The sequence below is a fragment of the Dermacentor variabilis genome, chromosome 10 (genome assembly GCF_050947875.1).
Source record: "Dermacentor variabilis isolate Ectoservices chromosome 10, ASM5094787v1, whole genome shotgun sequence".
NCBI classification, from domain to species: Eukaryota; Metazoa; Arthropoda; class Arachnida; order Ixodida; family Ixodidae; genus Dermacentor; species Dermacentor variabilis.
The window spans coordinates 14,098,920-14,126,290 of record NC_134577.1 but is presented as its reverse complement, the minus strand read 5'-3'; the positions used below and the strand labels follow the sequence as shown (position 1 = coordinate 14,126,290).

The 27,371-nt window shown below is 44.2% G+C and overlaps 2 protein-coding genes across 2 annotated transcripts in view; one reads left to right on the top strand and one right to left on the bottom strand.

Annotated features, from left to right (window-relative positions):
- LOC142559961 (mitogen-activated protein kinase kinase kinase 1-like) overlaps positions 1-17,041 on the bottom strand; it is a 53,615-nt gene extending 36,574 nt beyond the window's left edge. The window contains exons 1-3 of the mRNA XM_075671676.1: positions 16,965-17,041; positions 2,701-2,878; positions 546-764 (exon numbers count right to left, since the gene is read on the bottom strand). Of these exons, the coding sequence (XP_075527791.1) occupies positions 546-764; positions 2,701-2,878; positions 16,965-17,026 (459 nt within the window). The 5' untranslated portion in view covers positions 17,027-17,041. The remainder of the gene's footprint in view (positions 1-545; positions 765-2,700; positions 2,879-16,964) is intronic.
- The window catches only part of LOC142559960 (phospholipid-transporting ATPase ABCA3-like), a 169,013-nt gene continuing 144,495 nt past the window's right edge, over positions 2,854-27,371 (top strand). Inside the window, exons 1-4 of the mRNA XM_075671675.1 lie at positions 2,854-2,934; positions 6,409-6,576; positions 14,423-14,526; positions 24,822-24,976. The gene's annotated coding sequence lies outside the window, so the exon portion shown is untranslated. The remainder of the gene's footprint in view (positions 2,935-6,408; positions 6,577-14,422; positions 14,527-24,821; positions 24,977-27,371) is intronic.

Sequence of the window (27,371 nt, the reverse complement as noted above, 5' to 3'; positions counted from 1 at the left end):
TCATCTTCCTGATTCATGTCCACCGCAGGACGTGTTGTGCCAACTAGCTCCATCCTTCGCCCGTAAATTTCCTTATTTCATCCTACCACCTATTCTTCTACCATCCTAAACTGAGTCTTTGTTCTCTTGGTACCCATTCTGTTTCCATAAGAGACCACCAGTTATCTGCTATGCATATCAGTACATGGCCTGCCCAACCTCATTTTTTTCTCTTAATTTCAACCAGAATATCAGCCAAAGTCATTTGCTCTCTAATCCATACTAATCCCTATGCCTACATTTTTTTTTTTTTTGTTATTGTTCGTTGCAGTCCTTAGCTTCTTCTAAAGCTCCTTTGTTAAGCTCCAAGTTTTCACCCCATAGGTAAGTATTGCTAGAATGTGACGGCTGCACAGTTTTTTGTTTCAAGAATAACGGTTAGCTGCTTGTCATGACTTGGTAGTGCCTGATTATCATGGAAGGCATGTTTACCACGGTCAAACAATTAGCAGAACTTTGTACACCTGATAGAAATTGCATACAGCTAACTAAAACAGTGCACTCACGGAGCGGCGGGTATTGGGGGTGGTCGATCGGTTTCGCGGAGTCGTAGCTCGAGTCGTCATCTCGGGTTCCTCAGCCACATGGGGAGGATCCGGAGCTTCGGGGGGCCGAACAGGGGTCGGCGGTGGTGAGGGCTTGCGGCTGGGCCTCTTGGTGGCAAAAGAGGCCCCCGTGCCCTCGGTTTGGAAGATGTTCCTACTTTCAGCCAGTTTCCCATCAGCCTGTGTTTCAGAATCAGAGCAGTTAACTTGAGTCTTGGCTGGGAGAAATGCCGTAACACGGGGCAGGACACAAACAGAACAGCACAGGCGCTGACTTCAGCTGCGATCTGCTTCAGAAAGCCCAGAAGACACATACTCTGAAAGACCAATTTACATAAAGACAGCCAACTTGCAAACCTGTGATCAAGCTCGGAGCTTTATCAGTCTGCAGATAAAAAGAAATGCACCTCGTAGACAGGTTCACCCACTTCTATGTTATTGAGCGCCGGAATTGCGTTGAATAGACAACACGTCTTGAGGTCAGTGCACTGTCATCGACTCTTGTCACTAAAATGATGCATTTGGTTACAAGTTTCGCTACAGCAAGTGCTTCATGTTGGAAGCCTATGGTTCACGTCGCAGTAGCAAGATAATGTTGAAGTGGAACCTGCTTCTCCATAGCTGGATTACAAGCCCATCCCCACCTGTAACCAGTTAGAACACAGATGCTGCAGGGAATCACAATTGTGCGGTGATAATGGACTAACAATCGAATTCAGCCCCATTACACAGAAATTCAGTAGAAACTCTGTGGCACTGTGAAAGCCAGAGCCTAAGGAGACAAAATTTGTTAACTTGAAGCTTGACATTGCGCTGCCTCAGAGCATCAATGAGATGCACAGTTAAATATATTAAACAAAGCAAGCAGTGCCAAAATACAGCATTACATTCTGCTTCGCAGCTGCAGCTTGCTTATAGAGCTTCCAAAAGCTGTGCAGTTTAATTGTATGAAGTGCAGTCATTTAATGCAATTGAGCCCTGCTACAGTAAACCATATGGGCCCACTGGAGGAAGTGGTCTGCTATATCAGGAGCTTTAGAAAAACCAAGAGTCACTTCTAATTGATATTTCAGCCTACAAAATAATCCATTGGAGAAAAGGTTTCGCATTACCTATCTGGAGGTGGTGTAGTGCAGAAAAGCCTGTCATGATCAACTGAAGCAACCGCCACCTACCCAAGTCACTGCTACTAATGCTCCACATTCCCCAGAAATTTGCTGCCTCATCAGTTTGTCCTCCATCTCATTTATCAGACTTCCTATATGTGCCAGCGTTAAAGCAATCTAATGGGCGAAATGTGAAACTTGACAAACTTTTCATACCGTTGCGATTGAAGTAGCAGCAACAACAAAAACAAAAAGAAAAGGCAATGCTGCAAATAAACTTAACAGGAACAATAGCTGAACAGATGGTTTTGTCAGGGAACGGTACCGTACATAAGCCAGCACACAATTCTTGGATTTCAGCTCCATGGTCATTCAAGGAGCAAAAAGTTAACATCTAGAACCAGCACTGCCAAAGCCAGTGGTGTCTACTAATAGGAGTTTAATGAACTTATATTTCAACTTCACTGTGGTTTTATGCCATTTACGAGTGGCATTGTTTCAATTTCTTTTCTAAAGAAATTGTGTGTATACTCTTCAATGCTTTGGTGCGTACATTATATGTTTATACATGTAATATTTTCTCTCTCTCCTTTCCTTGTTTATTTAGTTGATATGTGTATGTACTTTTTTGCACTATTTGCGGAAACTGTGCCAGAAGAACTGCGGCATGTATCGCATCAAGGTGCTGTTCTAGCAGCTTTAAATGCCTCCTATCTTCGCATATTTTTCAATTTTTTGTTAGTTTTATCTCTGTTTTGTATGAACATTATACCACTGTATTTAAGTCATATTTGTGTGAAAGAGAATGCCCATTAAAGTGAAACTGAAAGCATATAAAATCATGGGGCTGGATGCTTTCGATTGCTATAAACAGCATCTTAATTTTCCTCAGAATTAATATATAACAAGGCTTTACTGTTTTACTGTACTGCAGATATTTGCTCAATATTATCTTCTGATGCTGTATACATGAATAAAGCATGCATTTCAAGGCCCCAGGTATCACTTACAGTGGTGTCGTTGAAGTGTTTCACGCAGACAGGCGCCCGCCTGGCATGCGAGGTGCTGAGCGCACCTGCACTGGTGTGCTTGCGCAGAGCCTGCAATTTCTCCTTGATGTCTCGCACTGACACCGGGTGCACCTGCTGCAGTCGTTCCAACTGGGTAGCCATGTCTCCTGGATGGCTCCTGTGCAAGACATAAAGGCCCCGTTCCATTTTGGTACTCCGATGGCTCCTGGCACGGTAAATGCAGCCTGGAATTTGTCCCCACCAAAGTCACAATTTCGCTGTAAATTGAATTTATTCCCCTTGAACAAGGCCTAAAAGAACAAAGTAGCCATAAACATCTTCTGACATCAGCAGATTAACATTGTGGCTGCCCCTTTACATAGCAGTAACAGTGTACAAACGCTCTTTGCACACGTAACTGCTTTTACAGAGAATGAATTCACAGGAAGCATAAGCATTTTGCAAGTACAAGGGAGCACAGTGGAGGTTAACATGTAGAACATAAGTGACAGAAAGTAATCTCACATCGTTTCTCTGCGAGACATCTACAGACTTGAAAAACTGTTGAGCAAAGCTGGGAGGGTGTAAATGATCCGATTGTTTAGCGCAGCTGTTATGAGGAGCAGCCAATGTGTTAATGTACTGCTGTTATTACTGTCAATGAAATAGTGGCTTTGGCACTGTTTACTGCAAAGAGCGAAGTCAAAACCATTATTTTATTTGGGCAGAATTATATGCAATTTTATGACAGCACTGATTCAACATTTAAAAAAAACAGTGCTGGCTATAGGCTCACAGACAGACAAAATGGTTCAGTGGTCATGTAATGAGCGCCGTAATTCAGAATGTTTATGCTCAAACAACCAGTGCAGCTGTGTGCTCTTCTACAGCACCGATTCCTTTTCAGTTTATAGCTGCAGTTCTATTTCACTATATGGCACTTCAATATGAATGATCGCTAGAGACATGCTGTGTCTAATTACTGCAACATAGCATACTATGAGCAATACTGTCCTGATTCATACCTGTTTGTCACAAAATATGATCCATCACTAAGATTCATTGGTACAGAGTCAAACCTCGGGGTACTAAACTCAATAAAATACCGAAAAAGGCTGATACCTATGTCTGAAAACTTGGCATATCTAAATTTAGGATTCAACTAGTAGGCTGTGTTGGTGAAAACAACAACAAAGCAGGCCTCTCTGAAAAATTTGCAATTTCAGTGATCAGTTATTTTCAAAGGGATCTGTGAAGGCATGCATGAAGACTGAACCAAGCAACTGTGACAGTGCCGTTTCTGTGCAGCAATTGGTCGGCAAAAAGAAAAAGGCAAACTGGTTACAAAGCACTGCTCACCTCAGTTCTCACATCACAGCAAACAGTCATTGTATTTGCGTGTAGGCTTTCGCCAACAATTCTTGGAAGAAGCTCACTTTCAAAGCCGAGGTGTCTACATTGTATAAAATTGTATTCCCGCTTTGGCATTGCTTAGTCTCTTGTCCTCTTTATCAGACACATTTAACATAAGGTGAAATCAGGCACGCTCGAATTTGATATGCCAGGGGTCAACTATATGCAGCACTAAGGCTGCCACCAACTGCCTACTTTCCAGGATATGGTAGCCAACATTCAGTTTGGTATGGTATGGTATGGTATTCCTTATGCGATGGCGCACACCCACTGTGGGGGATTGGCCAAGATTTGGATGAAATTAGGCTATCTTTATTAAAAACTGAAAATGGTAAAGCTAACTGGAGGAAATTAACAAAAATAAAATGTTTAAGAATTCAAGACAATCTCTTTGTAGCAATTATAAAATCCTCCACGGTTGAGAAAATATCCCTGTGGCATTGTCCAAGAGAAGAGGCTCCTAGAGAAAGGATATTTATAATTGAAAAGCTCAAACCAAGCTGTGTAAATCTTGATTCTAGATTTTTTCTTAAAGAAGTGAAACGGCGGCAGAATAAGAAAAAATGATCTATTGTTTCATCTTCTCCACAGACTGGGCACAGAGGGGAGGGCACCAGACCAGCCCTGTGACGATAGAAGTTTAATTTTGGCAGTCGACAACGTAATCGGGTAAAGATGACTTCAGTTTTTCTGGTGTGAAAAGAATTTTTAGGCCAAGGGAATAGGAGCTGTCGATATTCTGAAAAATTTGCTACAGCTGGGTTCAAAAAGTCTTGAGTAATTGTATATCTCCTGAATCTAGTAGTCGTCAGGTAAGCTATTGTAGGAAGTAATGGTAATACAGGGCCACTGAGGGCCGCTCTCGCGAGACTGTCAGCCATTTCGTTCATGACTAAGCCTTTATGCCCAGGCACCCAAAGCAATCTAATTAAATTTATGTGGGCAGGCACTAGAAAATGAAATGTACGTAAAAGGTTAGTGACACCATTTGCTGTGAGCGAGGAACATAAGGATAAAGAATCTGTTATAATTACTACCGCCGATGTTGACAAATTTAGTTTGCGTAAGGCTAGGACCACAGCTAGAAATTCAGCCAAAAATACGGAATAAAATTCTGGAATCCTGATTGCAAATGACCAGTTTAGAGCGGGAGAGAAAATGCCAATTCCAGATTTTTCTTCACACTGTGAGGCGTCTGTCGCAATGACCGTACTTATAGATAAACTCAATAAATGGTCCTGTAATAGGCCGTTTAATATATTATAAGAGAGATGTTTTGCATTATTTGGGTAGATGTCATCATATATAATTTGTAGGTTCTCTCGCACATCACAAATCATCATCATCAACAACAACAACAACAAATTTGTATGTCCATTGCAAGACGAACGCCTCTCCCAGCCATCTCTAATTAACCCTATCTTGCATAAGCAGATCCCAATTTATGCCTGCAAATTCCCTAACGTCATCACACCACCTAATTCTCTGGTGTCCTCAATAGCAATTACCTTATGTTGGCACCCATTCTGTAATTTTAATATGCCACTGGTTATCTGCCCTAAGCATCACATGGCCTGCCCAGCTTCACTTTCCCTCTTAATGTCAACTAGAATGTTGGCTATCCCCATTAACCCTCTAATCCACACTACTGTCTTCCAGTCTCTTAATTTTACGGCTAATATTTTATGTTCCATTGCTTGTTGCGTGATCCTTAACTTCTTCTCAAGCTTCTTTGTTAACTTCCGAGTTCCTGCCCCATATGTAAGTACCAGTAGAATTCAATAATTGTACACTCTTGTTTTCAGAGATAGTGATAAGCTGCTGGTCATTATTTGGTAATGCCTGCTGTATGGCTTAAGGTTTAACAAAACATAACAGTGATTCACTTTCTGAGGCATGCTAGAGGATGTTGACTGCACACCTTCTCAAATCAAAGAAGAAAATCGTCTTATATATCCGGAACTTCAAATATGAAAGATATTTGCTGTATCGTCTGAATTAAATGGCACAGCTTGTAAGGTCACCTGAAGAGGGCAGCAGGCTGTTCGACGTGCTCAAGCTTTATAAGGTCACAGCAATTTTACTCGCGTCATTGTGCTTTAATTAAACTTTCTGCGATGCAAGGCATCCAGGCAGCACTACGGTTCAGTTTACAATCTCGCCTTGCTCCTTTATGCAACAAACAATAGAAGCACACATGCTTACACTTTTACATTTTTTGGCACAACGCAGTATGTGTTTGGTGGCCTTCAAGGAGCATGCTCAAAACGACGTCAGGTATTTTGTTGTGTGCAGGAAGTAGCAAGAGGCCGCCGACCTTTCCCAGCTAGCCAAAACAAGGCGGTCTCCTCCTTTCCAGACAGCCTGCTGTCCCACAGTGCCACAGCCTCAACTGAACAGGTCGTCAAACTTTTGAGACCACAACAAGGCATGTCGTGACCTGAGAAGATGAGCCACCTCAAGGCAAGGGCAGTGCACTCGTAGTTCTGTGTAGTTGTAGTCCTTTAGGCCCATTTCCTGGCCAACACTTCGCATTGCTAAGTTAAGCAGTTGGTCTGAATGGCACGTGTAGGCTGCTTACATTACACACTAATATGGTGCAACACTGGTACATCCCCCAGGAACCAGAAATTTGTTTGCCACATTTGTCCGAAACCTGACTTCACAGGCAATAACTCATAGGCTGTTGCACTTCTCTAGTTGTTCTGCAGCCACATGATGAACCTATGACTGTCCATAGCTGCAGTGAAGAAATTAATAAACCTTTTGACTATGTAAGCGCGATGCCTGTAGAATGGTCACCCTGTCAATGGAACCCTGTCAAATGTCCAGCATACATGTCATGTTCCGACATCGGCTACCAGAAGAAAGGTTGTGCAAGAAGTCAGAAAAATAGAAAAGCTAAATGTCCACCTTCTCCTAACCAGAGATGCTGCACTCAACTGCACAGCACACCGCACAAAACTGAGAATGGAATAAACATTGGCGTGGAGTTTCCTGGCTCTGTTTACTCCATGCAGCTGTCAATGGCCGATCGGGAAAAATCTGCATCCCCTTCCTCCTGTCGTCTTGCGGTTTACCCTCTGCAATTGCTATTCTCCAACATCCGCTTGTGCGAGATGTAGTGCGCAGTTACCTGCCAAATGAAAGACACTTTGTCCGTCTTTTGGGCCAGCTGTAGTAGTAGCTATAAATAAGCATGATAAAAAGAACTTGTTTACAGCTAAGACATCACGACCTTGTAATTTTGACGCATAAATAAATAATACACAATATATTTCGCTATATTTTTTCCACGAGTCACTTGTACCACGCGCAAGTGAACTAACTGAAGCTCTCGAAGTAAGTACTGTCAGAAAATTTGCAAACTGCAATGAACACATGAGCTGCAGACATGATAGCTTCTGAGTGTAATTCGAACATGCAAAAAAATGTAATTCTGTTTCGATTAAGCTCAAGGACAAAGCCTTTGGAAGACAAATATTCGCATGTATGCTGAGAAAGGTCCAAGTGCGATATCCTTGGCACATCCGTGGTAGGATATCCGAAAATTGGACGTTCAGTGGATGTTCTATTTGTCTCCGAAATTGTGCAAAGACATTGGGACATGATTGGATGTTCTACGGACGAAGTGTTTTCACTGCGTTATTAGAAGAGAGATTTATGGCCAAAATTCCATATTTGTATTTTCTCACCAAGACCTAAGCGACAGTAGGTCAGTGTGATGTCGTGAATTTCAAAGTATTTTCTCGTATTTAGACCATTGTGGCTCCGTAAAGGTTCCCGGAACTTGCACTGCATCTTTATTGGTAACAAATTAACCAGGTCTGAGCAGACGCCGTTAAAACCCACATTGTCACGGTGAGGCAGTGTGGGAACTTCAACATTGCAGTACCACCTTTCTTGTTCTTGCACCTTATCTGCCTTCACATTTTTCACATTGTAGAAGGATACTTCACTAATATAGCACAACTTAATTTCTTTCTTTAGTGCTCCTTTAAGAATACCTGGCTGATGAGAGACGGTGTTGACTTCGAAAACTCAAAACTCAGCAAGGCAGACGTGACTCAAAAGTAAAATGTGAAGTGCTTAGCATGCAATGTGATCTAAGATTCAAAGGAACACTTCTGATCAGGCAGAAGTGTTAATAGTAATTAGGTCATAAACCAATATCATGAACACACACTGACGTTTTAGGGTCTGTGCTGGTCGCCAATTTTGGGAATCTGTACAGATACTGTAACATTGATGTGCATTTTTGACACTGAACAATGACCCCTTTTGGTAATGGTACTCTGGGAGAATTGCCTGTCTTTAGGTTAGGCATGCAACAGTGGCTCATTTACAGTGAATGATGGCATGTCGATGGAAATGCTGTTAAAAAAGAGAATGATATTGGTTGGTAGGGTAGCCATTAGAAAGAGGATAACTTCAGGCCAAGCTTTACTCAACCTTGGAGCTCCGAGATGCAAGATTTAATTGTTGCATTGGTAGCTTTAAGTGTATCATTTTACTAGGTCTTACAGCAGAATCCCTCCGTGTAATGCCTTTAACCAAAGCCTCTTGGTTTTGCTTAACTGTTGCTCTATGAAAAGAAGAAAATGCACACTTGCCAATTCAAAATAAAACGTACATTGATGTTTCGGTGCTCATAAAGGTGCCTTGATCACGAAACGAAATGCACATAAGCAGCAGTGATAATATATGTTTTATTTTTATTTTTGAATAGATATCCAAGAGAGGGCTGTTCATTTTCTTTATGACATGCACAGTAGACTATATGTGCAATGATTGTTTTCTTTGGCAACGATAGAGGCTGTTTATTCATGGTAATATATGTCCATTGGTAATGAGCTAAAGTTATCACAAACCAGAAACCAACTGCCATGAGCAGGGAACTGACGAATCATCCAGTTCGAATTGTCAGTTACGCTTTCACCTAGGACGTAGTATCATCTTAGGAAAGCATGCAGATGTAAGTTCGAAGGACTAAAGGTTTTGTCTTCATGGCGAACTTCTTAAGCCTTCTGTGTTTTCAATGACCTAAGCTTGTCCTTGTTATTTTGCACATAACTTTTCTGGGCAAGTACAGCACATCCATTATGGCCATACCTGCTTCTGAGATATTCACACACGTAGGGCTCACCATGTGTGCTTGATGCATTGATCGTGGACGTCAGCACCGTTCTGTGCTGATAAAGTTACTTGGAACTAAACTTATAGTTAAAGTGGAACAAAATTTTGGCTAACGTATGCAAAAATAGATGTTTTAGATACCAAAACTGGAAAATACACTGTCATTCAAGCTGGGTGTGATGCATGCTCCAACATGAGAGAGAAAAGCCGTAGGCATGTGACACTGAAGATGTAGCGCAGGGTAGCTTTCAGAGTGGGTTGGGAGTGACAGCAGTACTGTGGCAAGAAATTTGGCGAAAGGTCTTCTTGTCAACAAAGCAGACATTACATGCAGACTGCGCATGTACAAGGGGCTCTTTTCATATTTCTTCAGTAAACAGCGATTCTGCTGCTTTATGACCTTCTTAATGCTATTGCCATTAAAAATTTGAGAGTAAGAAAAAAATTTTTTTTTCTTTTCGGATATAATCTTTGGTGGAGGGGTAACATACGGAAGGGGTTGAAGAAAAACAAAAAAGGTAAAGAATACATTACATCTGTCAGAGCTGCCAATACTGCAGATATACCACCCTGCCGCAAACACAGCTGCTGCGGACTCAACTTTCTTGTTCATGCACAAAGAAGTGACAATTAGGCAGTTTCTTTTATTGTGTGACAGAAGGTAAGTTCATCCATCATTGTGAAAAAAACATGAAACAGAAGTGTCGAGCAGAGCGAGAATTCCAGACGTGGGCTGCATTTCCTGCCATGACATTTCCTGCCACGACAAGCACGTCAGTGCTTGCCTATAGAAAGGACACAGTCTTTAGCACATTTCAAAACAAAACCAAGAGCAATCTAAGCAAACACACTAATTATGAAAGGCATTTTGCTACCCAACAGCGAAACGTCAACACAACATATTAATAAACACTGACCCATGCCTGTTAGACCTGACCTGACTGATTTGGCTTAAAGTCCAAAGCAACAAAAGCAACACATGGTCTATGAGAGACACTATAGAAAAGGGCTACAGATTAATTTTGATGGGGATTAAACACATACCCAAGTCAAGTAGTTTCTTTGCATTTTTTCCTAAATGAAATGAGGCTGCAGTGGTTGGAAGTGAAATCCACAAGCTTGTGCTGCCTATGTTCCTGCTCCTACCCACCGTTAATACATTTGTGCAGAAGATAAGTCATAGCTTTACAAAAACCTTTCCATTTTAGAAAAGGGCTTCACTTATCATAATTATGTTGTACAAGCATAGTTGCGAGGAGCTCTTAGCAGAATTAATATTTCAGATGGAACAGATGACTGGACGTATTTGCCAATCAATAGGTGACAAATGTGCTGTTCAATATAATTTTGAATGGTAGGCCCTCTACCAAATCTTGTCAGACTGTGACTTTCATCACGAGTACATTATTTACTTTCATGTTCTGTTTGCGGCATCGGGATGGTGCTCTAAAGAAAAGGTATTGCCATACTTGCATTGTTTTGCTCTTTGCCTGGGACATCTTCACCCTAAGTTGTCAATATTATCCAGTCATCGCTTGTGGAAAGAAGTGTCTACTGTATGCGAAACTAATTGAATGCTGTCGCTGATTCTGTAGAGGAAGAGTCCATTCTAATCAGATTGCGCACGCATGGCAAATAGTGTTTTACATTCACAAATGTATGTGAGCCCCAGCTCTAGAATTCCTTTTAGAATTTATGCATCAGGTTTTGGTGAAGCAGCGACCGTGCTCGCTGCTATCATTGTGTTCCGACTGTTGCCTGTATTTCAGAGCACCAGTTCACTGAGTAAAAAGTTAAATTCTTGACCTACACGCTTCGAATTTATTTTCTTTACCATCACTACAATGTGACACAATGGTAATGGTTCAGAAACGGCTGGTAACAGCTATCTGTTGCAGTAAGTGATAGGTTATTTAAATGGCTGTACTGGTAAAGGCAAACATGCATAGTCCTTTAATTCTCTCACGATACCGAACCCACTTTTCCAACGGCTCATGGCCATACATTCCACACATCCCACTCATCTGAGGGGCGAACAAAAGATATAAACACACACACAAAAGAAGCAAATGGGGATTGTGCTATTTTACAACGAGTGCCAACGAATGTGCCCATCTATGGTTTGTGTTTCGGTCTTGCGTCCTTTCTTGCTTCTCTCAGCAGCGTGGCTTGCATCGATGCAAGCTGCGCACATGTGCTCCTAAGCCAATAGTGCTGTTCCCCAACACGGCTGCATGCCTCGCAGACAGCCTGCCGCCAGGTGCGACGTGTCACAGCAACGGAAGTGTCATCCATCATGCACGCTGTGTGTTGCGTGCGCAGCAACTTGGCTTTCAAAATGGCTGCTGCTGCAGCTGCATGCATTTTCCCCCATGTGTGTGTGTGCATGTCTGTATGTATGTACATGCGCTGACCATGGGCTCTCAATCGCTGCAGTTTTTAGCAGGCAAATGCAAAGGAGACATGCTGGGCACTGTGAACAGCAGATGCCGGTGCTTATATGTGTAGCGGTTGACCACTTTTGCTTGTAAGCGGGTTTGGTTTGTTTAATCCTTATGGAAGTTTATCGGTCTTCTAGGCAAACAACCTTTCTTTTGTTCAAAGAAATGGCAATTTGATGTACTTTCTCACCTTTATGGTATTTTCGTTTAACCAGAATTTGACACGTTTTGTACTGTCACAAAAGTTTATGTGACACTGGATTAAAACATATTTTTGTAATTTGTTTTTGCGCATCTTAGGTACATAGCTTCAAATTCAAGCTTTCTGTCTGTTATAGTTTTTGCACCTTTTCAATTGATCCATATTAGAATTTTCATGCCTTATAAAGAGCAGAAATTCACATTTGTCATGGAACTTGTGTCCAGTAAATATTTATGGATAACTGTTCACACACTTAGGTGTCCAATCACGATCAATGCTTGCTTCAAGGTAGTGCTGTAATCAGTGATGATGCTGAATAATTCTAAGATATATTTTTTGAGTGTTTCATGAACTCATCCATTTAAGATGCGCATTGAGATATACTGTACTAAAGATATTGTGCCATGCACAACCAAAAACAACTAGCTCAGCCACAGCAACATGGGTGAGCATGGGCAGCAGTCATAGAGCAGAGGCATTGCTTACATGTGCATGTGCAGAACTATTGTGCAGAACATGTGCAGAACTATTGCCCTGTCTGATATGGTGGGCCCATCGAATGTGTGAAGCTGAGATCGCGGTGGCTCCTTGCGAGTGCTTCAATGCGATAACAGCTGTCATTCAAGGCTCACAGCTACAAGGCCTGAAAGGCACTTGACAATATCTACTGTCACACTGTAGTGATGCCGAATCAGCAAACACCGGCAAAACTCTTTACTGGGTGAACTTAAATACAGGCGAAACTCAAAACAAAACAATAGTGGTAAGAACAGTCATCGGATGTCAAAATCTCAACTCAACATGGTCACCGGCAAAAGGCAAAATAATGTATTGATGTGAAAGGGGCGTCTCTAGCAGCATCCAAATTCCCACAGGCTGCCATGCCACAGCACGAGCACGCCTTGAGGGAGCAGAGTGGACGAAAGGGCACACCTGCTGCAGCATTAGCGTGCCAGGTGTTACGTGAGGGGAGAGGGCATCGCCGTGACGGTACGTCACCCTCACTCACAGTAACCTGCATTATCGGCGCATATCTTGGCTGTGCAAGCTCTAGCCGACATTCTCGTTGCGCCTAGGTAAGGTCAAAACAAATTGTGCCTAGCATCTCAATGCACTTGCTTGCCCGCGAGGACTGTTCAGCAGCACAAAGTTGATTATTAATGCTTTTGCATTCACAACTCAGAAGTGCTTAGGTGTCCTTGGATCTTTGTTTCAATGCTATATAAATCTATTTTTTCTTCCTTTTAAATGGCTTGACTTGAACGGGTCTTTTGCTGAAATTGTTTTAGCCTTGTCTTCTACAAGGCCACGCCGCTTACTTGAGCTTTATTTGAAGCAGCTGCACCAGCGTGTCAGGCCCGTTTAATCTCGTCACACTTCTTCAGAGTGCACTGTTTCTTCTCTCACGTTTAATCCTTTTTCAAATTACTAGTCACACCACAGAGGCTTACATCACATGCGTATACATGCAGCAACAATCACCACTGGTGGCCAATTTACAGATTAAACAACATAAACTAAGATAAAGTAAAGTAGCACTTTTACATTTTTCTCAAAGATATGTTTTTGTTTGTGCAAAATATTGTGCAAAATAGTGTGCACAGTAGAAGCATGAACATTTTGATGCACTTATGCATCTCTTCCCGGGGTCTTATTTTCAGTGCTCTGTTTAATTTTTCATTTTCTTTGCCTTTTGTCATTGGCTTGGATGTCATTATGTCACTATTATTGCCAGAATCATCCACATGGCACAGTGGGTGATAAGTAAAGAAAAACACAAATGAAATGGATCATTAAAAACTATGGCCCTTGTTGAAGCAGGCAATCTTACTTTCTCTCCAATGTTTACTTGCTGCCCTTTGATAAACACTTATATGTTGCATAAGCCAAACACATGCCCTATTACCCAATGTTTGCGTCATAAATGAAGTATTTAACAGACCAATCATTGCTTTGAAAGCAGAAGCTTCCTTGTACAGCGACATTTCTTTAGTAGTATCTCTCTTTTTCTTCTGCTTGTATAAACTGTCATTAACTGTACGCATGCTTCTTGTGCTCACTCCTGTTTGGGCCATATTTTTGGCCTGCAGTATATACAAAATAAATAAATAAATAAGACAGCCCAAGTCATTTATACAATTTGCAGCCACTTTGAGTATTAGCTGTTAGTCTACCCACAAAGGCATACCACACGGATTAAAAATGTGTTGTAATGGATGGGCTTGTGATAAATTTCCGCTTATGCACCCTGTATGACAAATGATGACAAAACATACACTATGACCAAGAACTGTTGCCTACAAGATTGTGTGGTGCACAGAAGTGTGCACTGCAATCTTGGAGGCCATAAATGATTGTTGCCATGGTGACTGCTACCCTAGAGAAGGGAAACTGCTATTCAGCACTTAGCTGAAAACTTAGCAAAATGTCTGCAAATTGCTTTGTGATTTATGTTATAGTATAGTAGGATGTGGACACCATGCCATTATGCCAAAGAGCTTCACTTACATTTATTTATTTATTTGTACAGCATTTCCAGGAAAGGATTTTCACAGCGTGGGTGTATACAGATACAAGCACGGATCAAAATGAATACAACAGAAAATTAGATACTAATGGACACTGAGGCTTCTGGTGAGTGGCGTCAGAGATTCCAGTAGTACTTGGTTACTAGTAAGCCCATTCCATACCATTAATGTTAGAAAAATGAATATTTGTAGCAGTTATTATACTGGCGAAAGGGTGCGACTGTGAGATTATGACGTTTTCTTGAAGTGTAATCTAAAGAGAAAGATATTAGTCGATCAAGATTAATCGTAAAATTACCTTAGTATAATTGGTATAAGGAAATAAGTCGGGAAACACAATTTATTTCGGTTATATATGTCAAACCAGCCCCATTTAATGGATCACTTACTGATGTGCATCTATAGCTATCATAAACAAAAATAACAACCTTATTTTGTACCTTTTCAATTTTATTATTGTTTGTTTTAGTAAATGGATCCCAAATTTTCACCGCATAATTTAATATTAGAACAACCGATTTAAAAGCTAAGAGCCATACTCGGCGTGCGGAGTGCTTTAGTGCCCGCCTAAAAAAAAATAATAATAATAAATGTTTACTGCTTGCATTGCTTATCGCCTGATCAATGTGTTTAGTCCAGTCAAGGTCATTAGTGAGCCATACCTACATATTTGGAGTCTACAACTTAGTGCGACTAATTTATTCATCTTTGCTGTGGCTACATTATGCTGCTGAGTTCAAGGCTGCAACTTCAATTCCCGCTCACTTCGGCTGCATTCTCGTGGAAGCGGAACACAAAAGTGCACATGCACCTAAATTTGTTACTTACTTGCATTATCACGATAATGAAACGCTGTACACTAAGCCAGCCTCCTAATGTCTCATGTGCTCATGTCACTCTAAAAAAAGGTTGTACACTTCATGAATCACACTGATACCTCCAAAAACTCCTTTTCCGCTATCAAAATCCATGAGTGGAATCACCTATCAGCTGAAATTGTAAAATGCTCAATAGTCAAGCCGTATTGAAATGCATTGAGGGATTGGACATAGTCATCTTTATACAACTGTATTAAAAATGCAGTTTTATTTTGTTTTGTGCTCACTGTGCTATCAGGAGGATTTATGTTTCAGTTCCGTTTTCACCAATTTTTTGGCAGTTTATGCCCATTCCTGCTTAAAAAGACGCTAAAGATAAAGTAGTTAATCAGTTAGATTGATGGAGTTTTTGTTAATGTCACGGTAATAGGTTGATTATCATAAGAGGAAATGAATGCCAAGGTTTTAGTTTTTGAGAGAGAGAGAGAGAGAAACAATTATTTAAATAATGGCTGTACGCTTATTTTGGGAACGGTAAGAGGAAGGGGCTAAGTATTGCTCACTGTGGGAGCTTCGCATGCGAAGCTTCATTATAGATTTTGAATTTTGCGCCGGTGCATCAATAGCCGTCACAGACTACAGTTTTTCTTTTCTTTTTCGTCCATCTTCGCGGATAAAAAAGAAAGCTGGGCCCAGGCTGCCGTGGCTACCTAAGTAGACACCGTCAAAATACATGACGTCACTGCGAGCTAGTGCAGAAACTTCAATGACGCGTCGTCATCTGCGTGATCGTTCTCGCGTCTCTCCTTGCTTGCCAAGCCTCCTATGGTAGAACACTATTTCAATTTTCAATTTAATTTTATTGATAAGTAACTTAATACATAAGCACATTTATATAGGAAGGAGTCCCAAAGCATACATGGTAAGAGTGGCTTTTTGCTATTGTACAAATGATTTATTTTTCCTTAGTGTCCCTCTAGAGCGCGGTATACTAGCAGTGTGAAATCACCTTCAGGTGACTGAAACTCCGCTTTTCAGTATACGGTCTATGATTACAGACCAGGTCAGTATTTTGTAATGCTCCGCTTCATTTTTAATCATTTTCGCCCCTCCGTCACTGGCTTTGATGCGCCTCGGACGCCGCCGCTATCGCTGACATCGGCATAAGGGCCCTGACGTTTCCTTTCTGAGGCGTAAACGTGTGGCCACACCAACCAATCAATCAACTTGTATGCATTTTCCATTAGTTTCGATGGCTCCATGCCCTGCCACGGCCGTCACCTGCGGTTCCAAACCTGCGTCAAGTGAAGTAGCTAGCGCTTAACAACAACAAAAAATGTACAGAGGCAATCGGTGGCGACACCTAGCAGGACGCAGTGAAGCGGCCGCGAAGATTTTCGGCCAATAATTACTTCTGAATAAGAAAGGAAGAAAAAAAAATGTACAGGAAGGCGTACCAACCAGTACCACTTTTCCGTAGTCCCAGGAGCGACGCAGAAAGTGTATAAACAAACTACACATCATGTCGCTCAGCGAAAATTGCACTCGGATGCGTTCACGCAAAAGCCCGTACAAGACCACCATAAGCTTCCCGATTCGCATATGACACTACCTACGCAGGCACCATCGCGCCTTCTCCGGCGCATCCCACACATCCATTCCAAGCACGCTCGGTCGCGGCGATTCGGGCTGACTAACAGAGAAAAAAAGAAAGGTTGTAGCTGACCTGCTTACGATGCTGTGAAGTTTGCACTTGCACTTCCTGCAGCTGAGCCCGTTGGACCACATATCGCATCACCGCACCAGACACTCTCGGCGCCGCGTACACGTCTTCCCAGAGAAGCCGGACTCGCGCCGATAAGGGAGGAAGCCGCCTTGCGCGCCGAACGTCGTCGAACTCCGTCCGCGCCGAACACCGCAACAAAGACTGTCGCCGGAACGGCGGCAACAGAGAACTCCGCCGGCGTAGCCGACGGGCAAGGGTGCGTGTTTCGAAGCGAGTGCGAGGGGAGCGGGCCTCGTGTTCTACACGTACTAACGTTACATGCAGAAACCGGCGACAGCTAGAGCGTCCGTGGACGACAACACCGTCAACACAGCAGACAACGAGCGCACAATATTTCGTTCGCGAGAGAGAGAGAGAGAGGCAAGAAAAAAGAAACAACAACCTTCAGAAAAACACTCCTCGTTTGACCTCCCTTCCCCAATGTGCGCTTGCTAAAAACCGTACAGCACATCCCGGAGCTGCAATCGAAATCGGCCAATCAAGGCATCGCAAAACCACGGTTGTTCTCTCGCTGCAGTGTGAACGCCTGTTCTTCCTAGGCAGTAGATCCATTGCTCCACGGTAGAGCGTAGTAGACGCGAGATGTGAAAGCGGACGACACCGAGGCGCAGTTTCAACTAGTCGCGACCAACACAAACTTGTACGACGCAAATACTGACGTAACTAGAGACTCGACCCAAGCGTTTCAAACATCACCTGACGCGAAGGCCGGCCGACGACATGCGACACAATGCTTCCAGCCTGCGCAGTAACCGCCTCCTCTGGGCTTCCGCACGTGCCTCCCAGGCTAACGCGACGATGCACCGTTTTAGCGGCACACGAGCCGCTCGGCCACGGTGCTGCTTCCGTCGCCCTCGGGGCCCTCCTGCTGAGGAAGGCCCGCCAGGCGCTCGTCTTTGCAGCGGTCTGCCTCTTCCTCTTTCTGTTAAAGAAGAGGGAGAACGCGAACAAAAAAAAAAAAGCGGAGAGGGCGGGGACGACGCAGGAACCGTACCTTGACCGTGCCACGGCCCCGTCGTCTCTAGTCCGGCTAGGTCCCGCAAAGAAAGCACAAAACAAGGAAAAAGACGACAGCGGGTACGGCAAGCAGCCAGATGAGCAGTTGAACAGTAGAGGAGGACGCAAAGGTGAAGTGAACGAAAAAAAAGGAAAAGGCTGGAAAAGGAAGAACGGTAGTGGACGTTTCGGAGAGGGGGAAGGGTGAGGTCACAAGCCACCTGCTTTGCCATCGAGAACCGAGGGGCCGCACGGGATTTCGGGAAAAACAAGGACGCTCGCATGTGGGGTAGAGGGGAAAGTGTGCGGCGTGGGGTGGGGGCTCTTTTTTCTTCGCGGAACCATAAAACTTGGCCCCCCGCGGCTTTGCTCGCTGCTCTTGTTCGGGTCCGTGAGCCCACTTGGAGGCTTGAGCGGTGGACACGAAAACAGGGATGACTCATCGATGCCCTTTCCGGAGAGGAGGAGGTGCGGTACTTTGACGCGAAACCAAGCGCGCACTGCACAAGGCGTCTTTGTTGCGGCGTCGTGGCGCAGTGCAAAGAGAAGCCCGGCGGCTTAGCATGGCAACCGTGAACGAGGCAGCCCGACGCCAAAGGAAAAAGAAGCCCACATACAAAGGGGGTGGGGGTCAAGACGCATCCAAAAGTCTTCTAACGATACCCCATGCGCAAAAGTGATAACCTTACATCTGTCTTCGAACTCTGCGCCTTCATGTTACCTAGCAGTGATAGCGGTATAGGTTCAAGAGTATAACCTACTGGCAACATTACACAAATAATGAGCTGAAGTGAAACCAGAGCAAGGCAATACAGTATAATGGAACTACAGAGACAACACGGCACATGCATGATATTGCCGTAGGAGTAAAAGAAGGCATTCTTTCTGGCTATCTAATCCACATCGGCGTTCGAGCGCGTAAACAAACAACGTTACATTACGATGGAAACCAGCGCTAAGTCCCGAAGCGTAGACTGAACTACTTATTAAGGCGAAAGGCCTTAAATGTCTATGTTGGCGGTTGACCTTGGTGAAACTGCGGCGTGACGAAAAACGGCCGACGCCGCAAAGAGTAAGAACAAGTAGAAAAATGTTCCGATTGACGTCACATTTCTCAGGGAGGTTGCTGTAAACAAAGTGAATTTGTAGCATCGAAAAGAAAATTTCGTACATATCGGTCAGCGCGGGAATCGAAACCGGGCCTTCGGGGTGCGAGAGGAGCACGCTTCTCTGAAGCCACGGCTGCCCCACGATGTGGAACAAGTTCTCTAAGGACTCCATGCTAGAGTGCCCGGATGCTCATTATCAGGCGCGTCAAGGCATCCTTTAATGTTACAGCACAGAAACTACGCTTAGAACAGCACAGAAACTCCCCCCACCCGCCGTGGTTGCTCAGTGACTATGGTGTTGGGCTGGTGAGCACGAGGTCGCGGGATCGAATCTCGGCCACGGCGGCCGCATTTCGATGGGGGCGAAAACACCCGTGTACTTAGATTTAGGTGGACGTCAAAGAACTCCAGGTGTTCGAAATTTCCGGAGTCCTCCACTACGGCGTGCCTAATAATCGGAAAGTGGTTTTGGCACGTAAAACCCCATAATTTAATTTTAATTTAATTTTTTCCCCTTGTAGATAACATAACCTCTGTGAGCTAACATGCTATCTTACTCGTATATGTAGTGGCTACAGCACTGCGTGCATTTGTTCAAGAAAGGTTAGCTAATTGACACGCCTTCTAGCACGGGGGACGGAGGGGGTAGAGAGCCCGCACTCGAAGCGCGCGCAGACACGGGCCATGCGCGCGACTACGCCGAAGCGAGTTGACAAGCGTCGACGACGGTGGTACCTACAGAGCGTTGGCGAATCGCCTGCTTGCCGAGAGGGCTACGTCGTCAGCTACGTCACAATCCCGCATCCCCTACGCGGGCGGCAGGGCCGACAGATGGCGACTGGGTTCGATATTGAGCGCGCTTGCTCTAAACGCGTGTGCGAGGGTAAAAGGAACTCGTCCGCAGGACAGAAGAAATGTGGCTATTGAAATGGAGCCGTCTGCGAAGAGTTCATTGCTGTAATCAAAGCACGAGGATTTCGCCTGACAAGTCGAAGAAAACTCGGCTCAACGTGCCACCTACACTGAGGGAGGCAGGCTGCAGTGGCGATCTTTGCCGTAACGAAACTTCAGTTTCTTTCTGTTATCGCGCAATGAGCAAACTAACGAAACCTCCCCCACACCGCCATTTTGGAGAGAGAGAAACAGACAGAGAAAGAAAATTGCGCGGCGTATCACTTCCGGTGAGCGTCATTAAAAGGGCTTGGCTATATGAAGTATTAAGTGCAGCTTTGTTAAGCTTTGAAGGCAGTGTTAAACGGAGTCCACGTGGATAGTTTGGGAGAAGTACGCCTCCAGTTACGGCATTTTACTCTTATAGGAAAATATGCACCAGCTTCGCAATACTCCGCTAAGTGTATCTACGTCCAAAATGCGTCTATTTGATTTTGTCGGTTATCGGCGGCGATATGTGCCTCCACTAAAGGATCGGCTATATACCAAAGCATTAACAAAATGAAAAGAATAAAACAGGGAAAGTAAAACAACAAAAACGTTACTGCGTACGTATGACTTTATGACGCTCGCACGCGGCACGCGCTTCGTGAACAAAGATTGTTCCGCACACCTGCAGCTCAAAGATTGCAAGAGCAGAGAAAAATACGAGAACGAACGATTCATGAAAGCGCAGGTACGCACGCACCAGAACGGCCCGATAGTCATCCTCGCTGGAATGGAATTCAAAGGAACAGAAGAAGAAAAAAAATACAGATCGAAATCGGTTACGATCAAGGGTTCACCAAATGTTAGCGAAGGCTCTGAACTGCAATCTGTTTTAGAGAGCTGGGCACAAGCTAAATATAGATACGCTAATAGTGCTGAATAGAACAAAGCTTCCGCAGTTCTTTCATCAATCCATACATGGCGAGGCACAACCTAAAGGAAATAATCCTATAGTACCTATAATCCTGACATATATCGCTGTCTGTATAAGCTCATGCTAATACTAACATTTCCATCCGATATAGGTTGAATACGAGTCCATTACAATTTCTTTCAAAGTTGAGCGTTATGAGTAATAGACGAAGTAAGTATTAGTGTTATTAAATAACTTTCGAAGGGTAAATAATTATAATAAAAAAAGATGAAGAGGCGCTACTCAGGATCCTTTTAATAAAGTTCTTCGTATCCGTATATGAGGCAGCAAAGGTAATGCCCCTCCCTTGAAATGCCGGCGCCCAAATACCTTTAAGAGCTTTTATATATATATATATATATATATATATATATATATATATATATATATATATATATATATATATATATATATATATATATATATATATATATATATATATATATATATATTCCTTTGAACACGCAGGTCGCGGGTGCGAATTCCCGCCGCGGTGGCCGCATTCCGACGGCAGCAGAACACGTAAACGCTTCGTGCACGCAAAAAAAAAAAAAAAAAATGAAACCCGAGTTTGTCAAGATTAAATTGCTAACCTAAAATTACGGCGGCCCTTGCAGCTCACTCAAGGATGTTCTGGGTCTTAAACACCAAATAATAAATTATGCCTTTGGTGGTGATGCCGAAATAGATGGTGCTGCAATGCACGAAAAAGCACGTTTTCTTGCAAGAGGATCGTGACCTTTTGGCCGCGCGAAGCGAGCGACGTTAACCGTTCTTCTTCCTCCTCTTCATTTGTTTCGCTCTCCATAAACACTCCGTGATAAACAACTCCGGGAGAGCTCCTCGGACAAATTGTTAATAACTATTAAACAAAAAAAGAGTCCCAAAGGTACGCGCTTTAGAGGAACCCTCTAGGGCTTGTTCGCGCGACGGAAAATTTTTTGACGTCACTGGTATTCGCCATTTCGTCACAGACACGCGATTCGCGCCGTCACGACTTGTCGGAGAGATGCATTCCGCCCGTGTTTCCCGAAAGCGCCTTTCACAGGTGGAGAAAGAAAGAAAGAAGGAAAGGGATAAAATTAAACTATACCCTCGGACGACAGCTGTCAAGCGCTTATTCTGTTTTATTTAGCTTTTTAATTTTGTGTTTCTCGCGGAAGCTATCCGATGCGTTCTTACTATATATATATATATATATATAATTTACAACGCGGAAGCTATCTGCTGCAAGCAATCAAACTGCGGACAAAGCGAATCCTTCTACACCGTCACTGTCGGGCTGCCGTGCATGTGGAATGCGCTTCTCAACAAGGGAACATACGCGACACACGGCGGATTTCTGCGGACAACAGCTGTAGTAGCTAAATCAGCGAGCTCCATATGGAGACGACTTGTAATCAGGGCCCTCGGAGGGCCGCTGTCCGACTTGGAAGCTTTTTTTTTTTTTTCTGTGCGCACAGGGCAACGCGTATACAGAACTGCGTTTCGGCTATCCAGCCCCAAGACCTCTAATAATGTGGAATATCCGCACGAGGCTGTAATGCAGCTTTCGACGTGCGGAGTATAGCTGGCTGATAAAGTGTGCCTACGCGGTTTCTGGTGTTGCCGTACACCAGGCACACAAGACCACACTGCATGCAAATTGGCAGTGTATATATATATATATATATATATATATATATATATATATATATATATATATATATATATATATATATATATATATATATATATATATATATATATACGATCCAGGCCGCGGCGGCCGCATTCCGATGGGGGCGGAGTGCAAAAGAAACACTCGTGCACCGTGCAGGTGGGTGGCCGATATTAAACCGGAGACAGTATGGCGTCTCTCGTAGCCCATGTTTCGCTTTGGGCGTTAAGCCGGATCAATCACTCAATCAATAAATCAATCAATTCTTAATTTATCTATTATTATGGTGCTTAGGACGCATAAGTCAAGCATTTAGTTGCCTTGTTTTTGCCATCCTCTCCCCTACCACTACCGTCCATAAATTGCGTGACAGACTGAATGAATCAGCGTCAAAATAGGTCAAAATAGTGTGAACAGCGGGCTTGCGCTAACTTTTGCAAGAAAATAAGAAGAAAGAAAGCCTGTGTACTTATATTTAGGGGCACGTTAGAGAACCGCGAGTGGTCACAATTAATCTGGAGTCGCCCACTACACGGCGTACCTCATGATCAGATCCTAGTTTCGGCACGTATAAAACCCCCACACGTGTTTGTTTGTTTACTTAAGGACAATTTCATGAGCACAGTGCTCTATACGGAGCGAGTCCGCGCTGTTATCAGATGCGATAGCGCGGCAACGGTGAGGTGCCGCGGACAGAGGCGCGCTGCCGCTTTCGGCGATAGCGATGAAGCATCAGCGCAGCTGTGCCAACAGGCTGGTGATAGGGGAAGCATTTAATAAGACAAGGGCACTCGACAGACGAGCGGCGTTACACAATGGGACGCATCTCGTTATCTAATCCGAACGCTGGCACGCGGCACGCAGATAATGGAGCAACGCGGAAACTTGAAAAATGGGTGCACGAATGTGCAAGCACTTATTATAACGCACGAAGCCAGAGTTAGGCATGACCTTTCGCCGTTGCAGAGGCAGAAATGCCGTTCGATTACGTGGCCGCCTAAACGAGCGCTAAAGATGAACATCAGGTTAAGCTGAACTAGTTCACCACGCTTCTGCCTTGGCAAGACGGCCGTCCTAACCGCGAGAAGATGCTTTGCGAGCCAGGGATGACGTATAGAGCTGGCAGTGAAAGACCAACGACCGCAGCACGCGAAGGCAAAAATATAACTTTTCTTCTTGAACAGCCGTGCAACGTGGCATTCGCCATGCATTACGTATTGGTCAGACAGGCGCACATAGGCTGTATGCTGCCTGATTTCAACCTGCATGCCTGTAGACTGCAATAAAAGAAAAGAAAAAAAAATCGCGGCATATCTGTTGTCGCCAGATTTTCGCTCGTGACAGCACAAACGAAAGACAGGCGCCACCGGCATAAAATTTGCACGTCTTGCTGGCAGTTATAAACCTCTTTCCCCGCCAAATGGAATTAAACTTCTCGGTACAGTTCATGCATTCCAGAACGCTCGTGTAAATAAAACTTTGCGGACCCTTGAGCAAGCAAGCCCGCATGCTAATAGGCTTCTGAGTAACGGCGTCCCTATCGGGCTAGTCAAGCCTCACCAAGACGGAGAGAAGGTCGAAATCAAAATAAATAAATAAATAATAAAGAAAGAAAAAAACAGTAAACACACGTGCGTGCGCGCGCGCACGTGCGAAAGTCAGAGGTGAGCGTGTACTGTTTTTGCCTGCTTGCTCAATCAATCACAATGAATCGATGGATTGGCTGATTCGTTTATTCGCCGTGTCAGTGTTTGTGAAGCAAGCGCAAGCTATATATCAGTTCTGTTTCCCCAGCGAAGAGCGCACGACCTCCGCGCTTTATTTGCCGTCGCGCAAGGAAACGCGAAGCGCGTCTCAAGTTTTTCCGCACAGTCACGCGTACTCGTCTCACAGACGTGGGGCGGAGTGTGAACCAGTGCCGGTGAGTTTTTGAGCGCTCACAGTGAGCTTTAGCGGAGCTGAGCAGCGACTGTCGGCGAGGGTGAGCGTACTTGCCACGTACGAATGTGCGCGAGTGCTGGTGGGTATGAGTGAAAGTGAGTGAGTGGATGTGTTGGCGCGAGCAGGACCCTGAGCGAGTGCCGATGGGCGTGAATAGCCGATGAGTGTGAATAAAGAACGGACAAATATGGGCGAGTGAGTGTCCGCTTATTCTCCCTATGCCTATGCAAATTTCACAGAGATCGCCAGCGCTCGGCGAGGCCTACACGCATCCGCGGAGCAGGCGGGCCCTGTGCAGAAACCCGCCACAGCTGTGCATACAGCTCCCGAGCGGCGCGCTGTGCAGCAACAGAAGTCGACGTCCGGCCGTTACAGATGCGGGATTTCAGGAAAGGTACGTGTTTCCAACATGCATGTGAGTACATCTTGCATAGCTGCATTTTAAATCACTATACGATCACGAAATCGCAAGTCGAAAACGCCACGAGAATTGTGCCGTTGTCTGTGGCTTCGGTTACAAACAAACAAACAAACAAACAAACAAACAAACAAACAAACAAACAACAAACAAACAAACATGCCTCAAGTATTAACAACGGCGTTTACAGCTCCACTGAGCCCTAGCTGTACAGTTCAAGTAACAAATTCAACAACCACTGCACTTGCCACTAACCCGCATTACGACACACCCCACTCGTACAACGGTGGGGACGCATTGTCGGGGAAGTTCATGACTCACCCTTAACCACGCGCGCAGCTTCCCCAGACGGCCTATAGAAGGCGCAAACAACGCTGCTGCAGTGTATTGCACAGTGTACAACACAGTGGCATGCAGTCTTGTAGATGCAGATATAGATCTTTGTGATCTACTGGCGCGTTACCCACTCTGGGCAATAGGCCAAGAATCGGGTAGGTTACATAATAAAGTGTAAAATATGTCAAAATTTTATAATACGTAAGCAGTCTTGATCGCGTTTCTTTTCTAACTGCACATTTTAGAGTTTATTCTTCCTCTTCATTATTTTCTTTTTTTACTGACCACACGGCCCTGATATGATCTGATGCCGTGCGAAGGTTTATCCCATTTTGTTATTTAATTTTCTTTCTTTCTTTTTCTTGCTCTCTTTTCACTTGACCGACAAAGAGCTCGCACGCCACGCTGTCGCGGGCGCATCAAGTAGAAGCGATTTCTTCGCACGGCGACGCAGTCACTGCTTGCTTGCTCGCTGACGTTTTGCTTTCTTTCGCGCCTCGCGCCATTCGAGAAGCCTGAACGCGTTGCTTCCCACGGTCTCTTCGCTGCGATGCGAGAACGTTGGACATCGGCTTTGTTTCTTTGCTGTATTGATTAAAGGATGCTCCCGTGAAAAAAGAAAAGAAGGAAGGACAGAAGAATGTAGTACTCAGCAGGCACCTCTCACTTCACCGGTTTCCTGACATTTATTTGTAGTGTGGTGGGTTGGAACCACTATAAGCATTTCGCTCTCTCGAAGAATTATCATGTTCTTGTTAAAAGTATACACAATTTAATAGACGATTAAACAATAAACACTTTAACTCAAACGCGGACGCCGAATGTTATACGCTGCATTATTTCGTCCTTCTTACCAATCACGAATTCCATCTGATCAATAAGAACTCTTGTTATGATAAGTGCAGTATGACACCCGCCGCGCTGGCTGATCTGATCACGAAAAGGAAACTTGCGTAATAGCGAAAAATTGGTTGGAGCGCATGCGGCAGACATTAGAGAGTTTTAGAATAGGGGACCCAATATTTTGGGGCCCCAAAGAGCTTTGCGGGTGTTAGCGTTGGGGCACGCAGGAGTGAAGAGTTTTAGAATAGGGCTTTGCGTTTGCGGATAGCGTCTTGCGCTAACAGCGCCACTACGACGTCTAAGAAAAGCTATTAGAAATAAATAAAATATACCATTTGATAGGAATAGTAATTTTGACTTGCGTGTATTCGCGTTTAATTACAATTTAGAGGTTATTCTTCAAGCAGCAAACAATTAGTTGCGCTTAGTTTTGAGCAACAAACCCAACTTTATGTGCTTTCACCAGCCAAGTTTAGTCGTGTTAGGCCTACGAGCCATAAAATCCGCACTCGAATTCGGAATCAGCGGCGTCTAATGAACCAATCTTCATAACACACGCTAGTTGAGAGAAAGCGATAACCGCAGTCACTTCTCCTAGCTTGCCAACTTCACGCGTTACCGCGAATCAAACCCAGTTTGGTGCTAGGTTAGAGCCGTCGCTTCGATGGGTGCCGCCATGTTTGTTGACGCAAAGCTTTTGGGACCGCTATTTGGGCTCCCGCTAAATCGGTGAAATAGCGTTCCCAACGCAAAACCCAAACGCAGTTTGAGTCTCGCGCATGCGCAGTGGCTTCGACGCTATTTCTTTGGGGCCCCAAAACGTTTGGGGCCCCTATTCTAAAACTCTCTATTATAACTTATATGACTGGCAGCTTACAGCTATAATTGAAAAGTGCAAAATGATTTCATTTTACCTATAGTAACGTATGGGACAGAGTCTTGGGGGCTAGCAAAAAAGCTCGAGCATGTTAGGCGTAACGTTGACGCGATAGGCAGGCAGCGGTGTGTATTAGGGTGCCAACGGTGGTAGCCGATTACCTATGCACATAAGGTGACGAAACGGCGTTCGGCAGGTCATGTAGAGCAGAGGGCAGATAACGGCCGGTCTGTCAGAGCTGCAGAATGGGTGCCGAGAGAAGGCAAGCGCAGTCGAGGACGGCAGAGAGAATTCGGTGGTGCGGTGAAATTGGTA